The 14,827-nt window shown below is 50.1% G+C and overlaps 2 protein-coding genes across 2 annotated transcripts in view; both read right to left on the reverse strand.

Annotated features, from left to right (window-relative positions):
- The window catches only part of LOC310765257 (ring finger protein-like), a gene marked incomplete at its 5' end in the record, with an annotated part of 81,547 nt that overhangs the window by 46,206 nt on the left and 20,514 nt on the right, over window positions 1-14,827 (reverse strand). The window lies entirely within an intron of this gene.
- Window positions 2,145-9,551, reverse strand: LOC310764705 (papilin-like). Its single transcript, XM_083619128.1, has 7 exons — window positions 9,159-9,551; window positions 7,321-7,461; window positions 6,260-6,418; window positions 5,803-5,940; window positions 5,504-5,686; window positions 3,375-3,542; window positions 2,145-2,308 (listed from the first exon to the last, which is right to left on the reverse strand). Exons 1-7 carry the CDS (start codon window positions 9,241-9,243, stop codon window positions 2,286-2,288), a joined length of 897 nt encoding a protein of 298 aa, XP_083475254.1. The 5' UTR covers window positions 9,244-9,551; the 3' UTR covers window positions 2,145-2,285.

Below are 14,827 nucleotides of genomic sequence, written 5' to 3' on the forward strand. Positions count from 1 at the left end.
CCCTCCCCTCAGATGTCAAGGAAATAAACAACTATCTAAAGACATCTGAAGGCAGCCCTGTTTAGGGTAGTTTTTAATATTTGATGTTTTATTGTGTTTTGAATATTCTGTTGGAGCTGCCAAGAGCGGCTGGGGAAACCCAGCCAGATGGGCAGGGTATAAATTATTATTATTATTATTATTATTATTATTAGTGCATGGCAGCGCCCCCTCGTGGGGAATTAGCTGGGGGTGGCAGGGGACGCTGGAGGTGCAAATGACTATCAAACCTTGAAAAGCTGGCATCCTTGGATCAGGTTCATCCGTTTGGCTGATTTAATTAACCTATATAGTTTGAACAAAGGCACAATTACTTGTGCAACCTGAAAATTGCCACTATCCCTTCCTTTCGTTATTATCTTTTGTCTTCCCATTCTTTTCCCCGTTCATAAAATAGCTGACCAATCAGGAGCTGTTATTTGCTCAGCCACCTGATTACTCGCCCAATCAGAAGCACCATAGCTAACCCTAACAGGCTACGTGGGTACTGCAGGTGTCAGTGAAAAGTGTGAACAAGCAACCGAAACCGGCTTCAGACTGGTATTTAGACTTCCTTTTGTTTTACTTCGGAACAAGAATGCAGGGTATTTTGAGTGACAGGGCATCAGGTTTCTGCACCCTGCTTGTGGTTAACGCTTAGCTGGAATGAAATATTCAGCACAGCAATAGAGAAATTAAAATAATAATTTATTTGTCAGACAAATAAATGATAGACACAGTGGTATATGGTTACCAAAGCTCTGCCTATGCTCCAGCCCTGATGGCCAGCACTTATATTTCCTCAACCCAGCCCCCTTGCTCCTCCTTTGGCTGCCTCTGTCCAATCAGCCTGGTTGAAATTCCTATTGGCTGTTTGCTAGAACCCATCATAAAAGATACACCCATTTCCTATTACCTTTTATGGGAGACAAAGAGCTATATTTCCTACTATCTATAAATGGCAAACAAGTAGCCATATATCTTACATTTGCCTCAACAAGGCACCTTAATTACCAGTTCACCTTTTGCCCTTGTTACCCCTCCATTCCAAAATAGATGGCTAAAACAGATGCTCATTCTGTCTTACATTTTGTCTTAAACAGAGATCTTGGGTTCACATTCTCACACACCATCAATGAAATAAGAATCTGACATAAGAATCTAACATTTCTTACTTTCTAAATCCTTTGCATAATTACATTTAAGCCAACAAATCTCATACATTAACAGAGATAACGTTTTAAAGTAAAACTTGTTCAATTTACACCCCCCTTTCCTGGCCAGCTGCTTTTCCCATTAGCTCTTGCCCTTTAACCTTAGGAAAATGTGGCTAAACCTCTAATGGGAGGCACATGGTATTATATTTTGTTAAACAATAAATCCTACTATTTACCAACTCTTAATTAGTGCTTTTGCAGCTTGATTGTATTCTGTAATATGTGGGGTCAGTGTAACCTTTTTGCTCCCAGCCTATAATTCCCTTTTACAACTTTGAGAATTTTGGCTCCTGCTATAAATCAGGGGGGCCCTTGTCCAGGAGGATAAACATCTGCCAAAATCCTTAGCCAGCTGGTCTTCTGCCTGTGGCATAAAACATTTGCAAATATATCTTTAAGCTCATTTTAAAATACAGGCCTTGATCAGATGCCTCAACGTCACTCCTGTGTCATGACATGTTTATGACATATGTGTGATGTTTCCAACAAGGTGTTGCGGGTAACTTTGAGAAACCTTTTAAAGCGGGAGCACCCATTTTGGGGGGTTTCTCTCTGCTTCCTTTACATTGTAGTTTGTGGTTTTGGTTCACCAATAAAGATCAGGCCTCCTGGCTGCTGTTTTCTTTCAATATCTTGGCCGAAGCCTTTTCTTTGATGATCCAACTCGAGCCTGCTCTGAATACTCTAAGGGGGAACTGGGGATGAGTTTATGGAACCAAGGGGGCAGTGACCCCAAAAAGGTTTGAGAAACACTGATTATCCTCTTCCCTTCCAGGCCCCAGGCCCAAATCTCACCAGCCCAGCAGCTGAGGGGCTTTGAGAGATGCTCTCCCCCCACTGGGGCAGCAGCGGATGTGGGGCTCCTCTGGAGGCCTCATGTCATGCGATGCAAGAACCAGACTCAGCACATGCCAGAAAGCTCAGGTTTTATTTGGGGATAGATGATCCCACAGCAGCCTCCCCAGAGATAGAAGGAGGGGGGCATGGCAACACACTGATGTCTGCTCTGGGGTTGGGGTCTTCTCAGACAAGGTGATCAGGTTGAGGGACTCAGTCCTCCTTGGTGGAGTTTTCTGCGGGTGGAAAAGAGAAAGAGTCACAGGGGCAAAGGGAGGCAGCCAAGTCATTGAACACCTTGCCCTTAGGGCAGGCAGCAGCACCGACAGAATCATACAATTGTAGAGATGAAAGGGACCCACAAGTGTCCTCTAGCCCAACCCCAGCAATGCAGGAATCACATTCCTGATGGACAGCCAGCCAAACTCTGCTTATAAACCTCTAAAGAAGGAGATTCCACCACCTCCCAAGGGAGACCATTTCGCTGTCAAAAAGCTCTCACTGCCAGAAGTCGGAATCTCCTTTCTTGTAACTTGAAGCCGTTGGTACAATCACCCATGGGTAGGGCAGGATGAGGCCAGCAGGGCAGCCAAGAGAGAACCCTGTGGACCTCCACAGTCTGCCCCCTGCCCTCCACATTGTGGGATGTAAAACACAGGAGCAGTCAATGACAACATTCCTTGAGTGTACATGTTAGAACATGGGGAGGGAGGTCTGTCTAGCAAGCAGGTAAACTTCCTGGGGACGGACTTCCTCTGCATGTGACCAGAGGTGGGTGTGGCCTCACCTATGCAGGTAAATGATAAAAGCACAGGGCAGGCAGCCACTCTCTCTCTGCCATCTTCCTTCGATGAGGAAACATCTAAGGATGCTCCCAGCCAAGAGAGGAGATAAGGACTATCTTGCTACAAGATAGATTCTAAATGTATTTTACCTTTTTAAGCTGTCTGCCTTCTGGGATCATATTGTGAACAGAACGTGAGTAAACTCTTTTATACTTTTATAAAGACTGTGTTGTGTCTTGTATTTTAAGAAGGAACAAAAAGGGAAATTACCAGAGTAATTATTATAGAGGTTCTAGCGAACCTGCGCAAGCGTTACCGTTGCGAACTTAAAGGGGAATGTCGATAAACTCTGCTGATATTTTGGGAACTTGTTAGCACAAGTTGGACAAGGATATAATTAGTCAATATATCCTCTCCTGCACCCCTGAACATTCCTACACACATGCACACTTATAAATATTTAGAGACAGATAGAGAGAGAAAGAAGCGCAGACACACATGGAGACAAGAATCTTACCTGTTTGCCCACAGACCATCATGCACTCCAGTTTGGTGGGAAACCGATTGCCATTCCCCCCGCAGAGCCCATAGACAAATATCTCGCACTTCCTGGTGGCTGAGTTGTAGTAGTAAAATTGTGAATAACCCTCACATGGGCCAGGGTCCTTTGGCAGCTTGCAGACCTCTGAGGCCACAGGAGGGGGAGAAATAGGAAGCAGAGAGGTTTTCTTAGGGCAGGAAGGTGTCAAGAGTTTTTAATTCCAACTTCATGTTCCCTGCATGCATTCCTTCATAAGAGCCCCCCCCCCACCAGAGGGAAGGAATCACAGACCCTTCTCCTTCCAGGCAGAGAGGAATTGCACCTGGGCTCTTTGGGCCAGACCAGCTCAGGGACTGAATCTGGGGACCTGCTTGTGGCTGCTGGCTCAAATCTCTGCAGTTCTCTCGCCTCTCAGCCCTTTGCCAAATGCTCCAACCCCAAACCCTCCTTCCAAGATCTGCAAAAACATATGATTTTGGGCACAAACTACGAGTCACAGACTAGGAGTCACTGGCAAAGGTTGCTTATCACCAAACAAGGAGCTAATACATGACTCCTCCTTATTCTGGGGATTTGCAAGGAGTGTCGTCCTCTTTTAATGACTCCCGATGGCAACGTATCAAATACACCGCAGCTGCCAAACTGTCATTTCCACCTCCCAGAGAAGGACTTTGAAATTGGGGTGTCAGAATTTCTAGGGCCACCTTCATTCTTACAAGGCTCCCCTCCGTTGGCTTTTGAATCCAAAGTTTTAGTGTCCTATTTCAGATCCCATCTCTTATCTTGAAATTTCAAATTGCCCCAATCACAAATGTCCATACAAAGATTATGGCCCAAAGTGATAATATTAAGAAGAACATAAGGTTCTGGATCAGGCCAATGGCCCATCTGGTCCAGCATCCTGTTCTCATAGGCCCAGCCATAGGCCCAGCCAGATGCTTTTGGGAAAACAGCAAGCAGGATCTGAGCACAAGAGCAGCCCTCTCTCTTCCAGTGGCTTCCAACACCCATATCCAGCCTCTGTCCATGAATCATAGAATCATAGAGTTGGAAGAGACCACAAGGGCCATCGAGTCCAACCCCCTGCCAAGCAGGAAACACCATCAGAGCACTCCTGACATATGGTTGTCAAGCCTCTGCTTAAAGACCTCCAAAGAAGGAGACTCCACCACACTCCTTGGCAGCAAATTCCACTGTCGAACAGCTCTTACTGTCAGGAAGTTCTTCCTAATGTTTAGGTGGAATCTTCTTTCTTGTAGTTTGGATCCATTGCTCCGTGTCCGCTTCTCTGGAGCAGCAGAAAACAACCTTTCTCCCTCCTCTATGTGACATCCTTTTATATATTTGAACATGGCTATCATATCACCCCTTAACCTCCTCTTCTCCAGGCTAAACATGCCCAGCTCCCTTAGCCGTTCCTCATAAGGCATCGTTTCCAGGCCTTTGACCATTTTGGTTGCCCTCCTCTGGACATGTTCTAGTTTGTCCGTGTCCTTCTTGAACTGTGGTGCCCAGAACTGGACACAGTACTCCAGGTGAGGTCTGACCAGAGCAGAATACAGTGGCACTATTACTTCCCTTGATCTAGATGTTATACTCCTATTGATGCAGCCCAGAATTGCATTGGCTTTTTTAGCTGCCGCGTCACACTGTTGGCTCATGTCAAGTTTGTGGTCAACCAAGACTCCTAGATCCTTTTCACATGAAGGCAGAGCACAGCTAAGAAATCCCAACCGCTCCATCCCCTCAATTATATGAAACATAAAGTCAAGAACAGAGCAGTGTACCCAATCTTCCCAGAACACTGGACCCCTTCTGGCCAGCTTCTTGGATGTGGTTTCCTACCTTCCCAGAGGGGCTCTGCTGCCTTGCCTGGGGGTCAGAGTGTTGAACTAGGACCTGAGAGAGATGCGGGTTCAAATCCCCACTCAGCCATGAAGTTCACCTTGGGCCAGTGGCCTCCTCTGAGCTTAGCCTACCTCACGGGGTTATTGTTGGGGTTAAATGAGGAAGGGGAAGTTCAGCTCCTTGGAGGACAAGGGGGTATATAAACACAATCAATGAAGCCATGAATATGAATATCTGGTGGGTCCCAAACTTGGTACCTGGGCTGATTTTCCCGCAGGCTGCCTCACATGCCTCTTTTGTCTCAAAGTTGTTGCTGTTACCCTCACAGCCACCATAGGTGAACAGGACGCACTTCTTCTCCGATGGGTTGTAGTAGTAACGGCGTAAGGCTGCTAAACATCGTCCAGTTTTGGGTGGCAGCTGGCATCTGTCACTGCGAACTGTTGGAGGCAGAATGGATGGAGGTCCATGAGGGGATGTTCTCCGTCTCCAGGGCACTTAGGTGCCCAGAGAAGAGAGGTGGGAGCGGGGAAGGGGCCAGGGCTTTTGCCAGTACCTGAGTCCAGGCAGCCCCGGCTGCACATAGTGAAGCAGCACTTCTGGGTGAGGGGGCAGTCTCGGTCGTCTCTGCAGGTGTCATTGCAAGGGACAAAGGTGTACACCAGTTCCCTTCTGGGGCACACGCCAGGGTGCTCTGGAAAAAGGAGATGGAGAGGAGGAGACAGCAGTCAGTGGTGAGATGGAATTTTGTTTTGAATGCCAGGACTCACTCTGGAACGTGTGAGGATATCATCAAGAGGAAATAAACTCCTGAGCATGTACAGAGTTCATTTTCCCTCCTATGCTCCTACCACTGGCAGCCGCCGCCACCACACAGCTTGGCATTAGGGAGAGGAGACTCTTTGAGTGAGCCCCAGCACCTCTTCCTTGGCAGAATCCTCTGCCAGCCACGCACATGTGCGCACAACTGCCCTCCCCACCAGGTCCCCGTATCTCCCGCATCCAAGAGATACCTTCTTCAGCCGCTTGGCAAGTCTTCCCGCACCCATTGCTGCAGCACTTCTTGCGTGGCAAGTAGACTGAGCCACAGTCCTGGTCATTGTTGCAAGTCGCTGAGCAGTTCGCAGCCTGGCCTGGCTGGGGGCTCAGCCTGGGGCAGTATCCAGGGTAGACTGGGGATGAAAGGAGAACCTAAGAACCTAAGAAGAGCATCTGCTGGATCAAGCAGGTGGCCCATCTGGTCCAGTGTCCTGTTCTCACAGTGGCCAGGCAGATGACCAAAAGGGATCTGAGCACAAGAACATTTTCTCCCCTCCTGTGTTTGCCATGACTGGTATTCAGAAGCATTTATCGGGCCACAAGCCAACACTGAGTGCACTCCCAACATTTTCTGAATGTATTTTCTTCAGCTGAAATCTTGTTTAGGACTGACAGCTACCTGGCTGCACAAATTAAGTAAGAAGATGAACTAATAATTTAATTTGCAAATCATGGAATTGAGTGTATACTTCAATCTTTACACAACTGAGGTAATTCAGCTTTGAATTTATGCATGTTTTTGGTTCTTTGTCAGTCCTTCTGAACCGCACTGTGATCTTCGGATGAAGGGCGGTATAGACATTTAATAAATGAATAGGTCTGTTTTCATTTAAAAAAAAAAACCACCAAAAACCCACATTAATACTTGCAGGGTAAGGAGCCAGTTCCTCTTCCCCTGGAATGAATGGGGTCCCCCTGACCTGACCTGCTTGCACACCTGGGAGCAGGTGGGTCTCTGGACTGAGGCTGTGCAGAGTGTGCCTCCCACCTGTTGGTTGGACCCTGCTGGCAGTGCGCCAAGTGGAGGTCAGCTGCCATGTCTGGGCAAGCCACACCATGGTGGGTGGGATGCTGAACTGCAACGCCTCTTGCCTGACTCTGCAGCATTAAAGCCTACATGGATCCAGCCAGGATATGGAGCAAACCCCCTTGTGTGTATGGATGGCTGGTTGAGAGCATATCTGGGTCAGAAGGTGAGGCAGATGGGAGGTTCCCGACTTCATTTCTCCCCCCAAAAAGAGGGGCTGCTGCTTACCCTCAAGTGGGAGCATGCACTGTTGCCCACAGCCAGTCTGGCAGCAGCGCTCGCTCCCTGGGCAGCTGTTGTCCCAGGAGCAGAACAGGCCGCACTGGGTGTCATTGTTTTGGATCAGAGTAGGACAGGTGCCAGGCTTCTCTGTAATGGAGAAAGAGAGAAAGAGGGAAAGAGAGAGAGATGGATTACCAAGCCCTTCATCAGTGCTGGAAATGAAGGCATTTCAACTCCTCTCCACTGTGAAAATCGAAAGCTTCTGCCGCTTAAAGAAAGAATGTAAGAACAGCTTGCAGGATCAGGCTATTGTCTTCTCTATGCCAGCATCCTGTTCATATCTTCATCATTTCCCGGGAGATGGGCGGGGCTTGCTTTTAGGTACAAGGTGTGTCCTTAAGTCTCTCCTGCAGCTTACCTGAAAGTGGGTCTGGGCTGCAAAGGCAAGTTTTCCTCCTGCCCTGCCACAGAAGCCCAGCAGGTGGCACCAAATCTGCACCCCTCAAGTCTGCTGCTCCCAAGGGGTGCTGCTCTTGGCCACAGCGGGGAGTCAGAAAAGGGCTGGCATTTCAGAGGCAATGTATTTCTGAACATCCTCGCCTCATCTTAATGTGGATTGGGAACTCCTTGTCCCCTTATCATTAGTCAGCTTCTCTTCACCCTAAGGCCCCAGGGAACATTACAACCTTAAAACAAAAGATTGAAAGCAGTTTGAAGCAACTTACAACCACAAAAGTAAGGAGAATCAGATTCCCTGTTCTTTGAAAATCTGAACAGGAGAGCTGAATCATTGGCTTAGGGCAGTGGTTTTCAGCCAGTGTGTTGTGGCACCCTGGGGTGCCTTGAATGATGGGCAACACTGGCCTCTGTCTCTCTTTCCTTCGCTCCCTCTTGTGTCTCTGCCTCCCAAAGGCTTGCACAGCTGTTTATTGCAGCAGCCCTGGCTATAAGCTCCACAGGCAAAGGGTGCGTCTGGGGCTGGCCGGGGGATGCTGGTTGCCAGGAACTGAGGCGGCCTCAGAGTAAGCAGGTGGGCGAGGGAGCCCAGCCAGGCAGTCCACCAGCCCTTGCTGTTGGGAATGGACAGACGAGTGGCAGGCTGGCCGGCCGACTGGCCGTCACTGCTTTGGTCTTTCTTGTGCTTGCTGTGGTCAAGACCTGCCTGGGAGATGAGTGCCCACTGCTGCTGTTGCTGCTGCCTGCCAAGGTAAGGTGCTGGCCTCACGTTCGCCTTCGACCAGTCTCCCTTGGGCCACTAAGGCTGGGTGTATCCTCTTCCCAGGCTGTTGTGGGGCAGTGTGGGGAGGGAGGCACCTCTCTCTGGGGCAGCTCAGAGACCGGGGCAGTGGCAGCAGCTGTCCGGAGGACTCCCAATGAGGGGGGAGAGGAGAGGAGGCTGAAGGAACACTCCACAAGAAAGGGCCAAAGCTAGGCTTTCTGTCACCCGGGTCAAAGACCCAGTCTGGCACACACACACACACACACACACACACACACACACACTCAACCCATTTATTCATAGAAACCCTGGCAAAGTCTCATTGCTGGGAAGGGGAGCAAATAATATAAGGAACACCTTGGCAAGAGGGGGAATCCAGTGGCACCTTGGCTGGTGGGGGTGTCCAGTGGCACAGCAGAGTGGCAGAATGCCCCCCTCTCACAGAATTTCAGCATTCCCAGTGGGGAATGAAACCACACACCTTCTGCATGCAACTCAAGTGCTGTTCCCCTGAGCTTCCCCAGCTTCCTGAAGGAATTTTCATGACTGCACTTCTCTCAACAGTTCCCAGAGAAATGCTTTTGACGCATGTGCCTGTAAGGAGAGAGGAGACAGGATCCCTTACCTGGAAGCCTCTGAGCAGAGGCAGGTGTCAGCTCAGCCCAGAGGGCGAAGAGCCCCACAAGGAGCACAAGAGCACCAGACTTCATGGTGCGGCAGGCTAAGGGGAGAGTCCACTGCCCAACCTGGTCTGCTCCCTTATATTGCCCAGGATTGCAGAATCACAGCAAGCTCAGGAGGATGGTGAAAGGGCTGGGCAGGACAGAGAGGAAACTCCTTCTCCCCCAGCAGGTTTGGTAACAAACGGTCCCAACGGCTGAAAGGTTGTGGCAACCTTTCCACAGAGGTGCCTGAGTGAGGAGGACAGCTAGAAATGACAAGCCGAGGATCCTACACACCCTCAAACTTGCTCTCTCCAGTTCTTTGCACAGAGCTAACATTTCCACCCTTGCAGCTCTAACGTAATTTGTTCGATCTCAGAGGAGCCGGACTTTGCCATCACAGAAGAGGTATAATTATAGTTATTGTTTGTTACTGACCTCTTGATTAATTACAGGTTGAAAAATTAAAGCACAGTCTTATAAACAGTCTAAAACAACTTGCAATCATAAAAACAAGGTGGGTCCTAAAAACACACATCTCAAGTGTCAAAAAGCCAGGTAAAAAAGTTGCTTCTTCCACCAGCTCTGGAAGCTGAGCCATGAACCAGGTTCAAGCTCCTGGTATTACTAGCAAAGCCCTGAACAACTTGGGTCCAGGAGACCCCGGGGATCACCTGAACCCTGATATTCCAGCTCGATCACTGAGATCATCTGCAGGAGCATCCTTGATCATTCCTTGGGTTCCTGAGGCTTCTTTGACAACAACCAAGTTGTCACTGGCCCACTCCTGTGGAACTCCCTGCCACTGGAGACTCAGCAGGAGCCGTCTGTGCCAACATCTAAACACCTGCTGAAAACTTTTCTATTCTTCCAGGCCTGTACAGGCAATTGAGAATATTTTCCCGCACAATGGTCTGCTGGTGTTTGTTTCAAATTTGTTTTTTTGCTTTCAACTTTTCAACTTTTAATTATTATATTGCCTGGTTTTATGTCTTTATATTGATGTAAACCACTGTGAAATGTTTTATCAATCAATCTATCAACCAACCAAACAAACAAACAAGCAGTACAGATTCAGATACAAAGAAACAGATCAAAATGCAACAGCATCAATAAAAATGGACAACCCAAGCCAGGTAACTGCCAATATACGTAGGTGTCCACCTGTCCCAGGAAGCAGACAGTGATCCCTGCTTGCCACAGGGGCATGGACACACCATGTGGGGTCTTCCCTCCTTCTCTCAGCTTCCCACCATGTGTCTCACAGGAGCAGAGGGAGGCTGGGTGGTTGGTGGGGACGCCTCTCTCTAGCAAGCAGATCCAAACTTTAACCATGACGTGTCACGCATGGAGGAAAGCCCCAGGGCTAGATCCTACGCCTGCCTGCCAGGACTCCTTCACCCAAGAGCAGGGAGTGAGCAATGGCTCCTCCCAGGAGAGGGAGAAACAGAAGATGTTATCTGACCTGCTAGAAAGTAGTTGGAGAAACCTGGCTGAAGGATCCCTCATGAGGACGTCGGTGAAGCAGGACACAACGCCAGCTCAGTTGGTGGATGCTGGAAATCAGGACTCTTTCAGCTACCCATGAGGGGTTTCTCAACTTGGTGTCCACCAGACTCCACCTCCCATCAGCCCCAAGCCAGAACAGCCAGAAGATGCAGAGGCTCATGAGAATTGTGGCCAATTCAGAGGGAGGCTGCCTTAGAGAGTGTTTCCCATGGGGGCTTGGAAAGATGGAGATTGGGACAAGGGAGTCCAAGGAGACACTCACCTAGAGGCATCTGACCAGACACAGGTCCCAGCTCACCCCAGAAGGCAAGGAGCGCAACCAGGCAGAGGCCAATGGACTTCATGGCGAAGCAGGTCTGAGTCCCCTCCCTGCGCCCAGAAGGCTTTATATCCCGTGCAGAAGGAACTGACAGCACATTTGGGAATCTTTCAGCTCCACCCAGAATGAACAGAAAGCAGAAATGAATGGAGTGGTTGGGAAAGGCTGGAGAATCTGAGTGACTGGAGAGGAACCTTTCCAAGCCAGGACCCCATTCGTAGGCAGGCAATGATGACTCTGCTGAGTCCTGGGTGTGGCCCTTCTGTTATCATAATGCAAAGGATCACAGAAATGAGGAGCTGCCTCCAGGCGCTTCCAAGCACCAGAGGAAGTGAAGCCAAAACCCAGGAGATCCGATGCCAGCCTTGAGTCTGGGTGGGTTTGTGCCTGGGGCATTCAGAAAGAGGGCATCAGTTGTGCCAAAGGGGAAAGGGCCCCTTGGCTGCAGGAGGCAGGTGTATTCCTCTCTCCAGAGTGGTTGTCATTGCCCACCTGGGCTGTTTTATGAGAAGAAGAGGTTCCAGGTGAGGTGGGAACAGAGCTGAATTATTGCTGGGGCTGACAAGGCTCACACCTCTATGAACTAAAGAAGAGTCTGCTGGATCAGGCCAATGGTACATCTAATGCAGCATAAGGTAAAGGGGCCCCTGACCATTAGGTCCAGTCGTGGCCAACTCTGGGGTTGCGGCGCTCATCTCGCTTTACTGGCCGAGGGAGCCAGTGAACAGTTTCCGGGTCACATGGCCAGAATGACCAAGCCGCTGCTGGCGAACCAGAGCAGTGCATGGCGAACCAGAGCAGCGCATGGAAACACCGTTTCCCTTCCCACCAGAGTGGTACCTATTTATCTACTTGCACTTTGACGTGCTTTTGAACTGCTAGGTTGGCAGGAGCAGGGACCAAGCAACAGGAGCTCACTCCATCACGGGGATTTGAACCGCCGACCTTCTGATCAGCAAGTCCTAGTCTCTGTGGTTTAACCCACAGTGCCACCCGTGTCCCTCTAATGCAGCATACTGTTCTCCTAATGGCCAACTAGGTGCTCCAATGGGAAGCTCATGAGCACAGGACCCAGCCGCAAGAGCCGTCTCCTCTCCTGCAGTTTCCAGCAACTGGTATTCTGCCTCCAGCTGTGGTGGCAGAGCAGAGCCATCCTGGCCAGGACCCATCAACAGACCTCCCCTCCTCTCCTCCCCTGAATTTGTCCAATCCTCTTTTTTAAAGCCACCCAGGTTGGTGGAAGCACTGTTTCCTGTGGGAGGGAGTTCCAGTGTTTTACTCTGTGCTGCATGAAGAATTCCTTTCTTTACAATGCCCTGAATCGTCCAGCATTCAGCTTTCAGCATTCTACCAGACTTCTACCACAGAATGATAATGATGATGATGATGATGATGATGATGATGATGATGATGATGATAATGATATTTCTTTATTTACATCCCGCCCATCTGGCTGGGTTTCCCCAGCCACTCTGGGCAGCTTCCAACAAAAGATTTAAAATACATTAAAAGCATAGGAGAGGGCGCTCAGGACTGACGGCTCACTGCATCTCCACCGCACAGGCTGGGCCTTCACAGGATTACCAGCTCTCACCACTAGAACCTTCCCCAGAGAATCCAGGAATCCATCAGATTTCATAAGTCTCTGGAACACTGAATGGGTCTCCCAGCCCTTTGGGGAGGGGGGATAATGACCGTGAGACCAAACTTCCTCAGGAAATGATCAGACCACAACAATGGGGCTACTATGACACATGAGCCCCAGTTTTCAGACCGCCTTTTCCACACTGTCAGGTGAAAATCAGATGCCCCACTTTGTGTTTTGGGTCTGTGACATCTGGAAACAGCCCCGTGTGGAGCTGGACTTCACAGAGTGTCCTCCACTTAAGGAACGTTGAAGTCCTGCACAATCAGCACCATGTGCCAGGCTGCCTTTTCCAGGTTGGTCAACGCCAGCCCTCATCAGTCTCTTTGGCCAAACACTGGGTCAGGCCCTCAAAGATCATCCCAACTTGGAAAGGCTTCCTGGAGAGCAAGACGGTAAATCTGTGGACCTGTGATGGCCTGGGAATCTGATTCAGAAGCTGAACCTGAGGAGTCCCAGCCTGCACAGGAGTCCCCGCCTCCAGGGCCGGCTGAGCCGGGGCAGGGGCTTGAATCTGAAGGGCCTGCACCTGTGCCGGTTCCTCAGGAGCAGACACCAGATGTATCCACTCTGGCTCCGGAGGTAACTGAGGACCCATTGCCTGCAGGTGCGCCTCTCCCAGCCCTGTCAGGGGAAGGGGAAGCTGCCCCTGGGTCCAGTAACCCTCAAGCCTCTCCTGAGCTGCAGAGGCTCAGGGCAGAGAGGCGGAGGGAACTAAGTTCCCTCAGGAGGAGTGCTCACCTCCAGGCCAGGAGAGGTGAGTCACCTGAGGATCGGGGCCGCCCTATGCCTCAGGGCAGTTAAAAGCCGGCCAGCTCCAGTCCCAAGTTGCAGGAGCAACATTGTTGGTTGCTAGTTCCTGCCTGAACCCTGTCCTGCTTATTGTATTTTAGTGTTTTGTTGGAAGCCATCCAGAGTGGCTGGGGAAACCCAGCCAGATGGGTGGGGTATAAATAAATTATTGTTATGATTATTATGATTATTATTTATTTCCTGCCTAAGCTCCTGACCCACCCTGGCTCCCTGCTTGTAAGCCTGTTCCTGACTTCACCTGACTCCCTGCCCTGCACCCAGCTTCAGCTACTATGGACTGCCTCCACATTGCAGCTTTGACCACGGACCAGAATTGGACCTCGCCTCCCGGGTAACCCATGGGACCAGCACAGTAGAGTTGGAAGGGACCCCAAGGGGCATCTAGTCCAACTGCCTCCAATGCAGAAATCAGAACTAACAAATCCCTGAAAGATGTCTTCTGCTAAAAAGCCTCCAATTTCGATGATAAATTTTGGAAGAGTTCCCTGCACAATTTAGTGCTAGCCTACAAAAGCAAGCCCAGCTGTGGGATTGTAAAGCCACTGGTGGAGGAGAAGGCAGAGGCTGGAGAAAGGACTTTGAGTGGAAAGTGTCTTTTCCCCAACCTGGGCACCCCTTGAGGAGTTTGCCAAAGCTGCCATACCAGAAATTGGGTGTGGAGGGGGTAAAAGGTAAAGGTAAAGGGGAAGGGGAAGGGGAAGCTGCTCCTGGGTCCAGTAACCCTCCAGCCTCTCCTGAGCTGCAGAGGCTCAGGGCAGAGAGGCGGAGGGAACTAAGTTCTCTCAGGAGGAGTGCTCGCCTTAAGGCCAGGAGAGGCGGGTCACCTGTGAACCGGGGCCGCCCTATGCCTCAGAGGAGATAAAGGCCAGTCAGCCCAGTCCCAGGTTGTGGGAGCAACGTCGTTGGAAACCTGTTTCTACCAGCACCCAGACCTGTTCTTCCGGAGTTCCCGTCCACACCCGGCTTCTTGCTTTGGACCCCGCTTCGCCCTTGGTGGACAGTCTTCAGACCCTCGACCCAGGACAGGACATTGACCACGCCTCTCTGTAACCCCCCCGGGTCCAGCACAGGACCAATAAACCTCTCTCCTTCTTCAGTGCTCCAGCCTAACTTGGTGCTTTATTGGACACCCAGGTGGACAGAGCTGAGTGAGAGCAATCCCCTTCCCAGCTCATCTACCCAGGTCTTCGTAACACATGCCAAGTCAGGGCCCTCATCTACAACAATAGAATTACACAACTGTAGACCGTTGGGATCCCTTCCAACTCTATGATCCTATGGTTCTACTTCAAAGATTCCTGAGTAAGTCAAGCAGTCAAGGAGTAAGAGGAGAGGTCCTCTTGTGG

The sequence above is a fragment of the Podarcis filfolensis genome, assembly GCF_964270895.1.
Source record: "Podarcis filfolensis genome assembly, chromosome: 6".
Classification (NCBI taxonomy): domain Eukaryota; kingdom Metazoa; phylum Chordata; class Lepidosauria; order Squamata; family Lacertidae; genus Podarcis; species Podarcis filfolensis.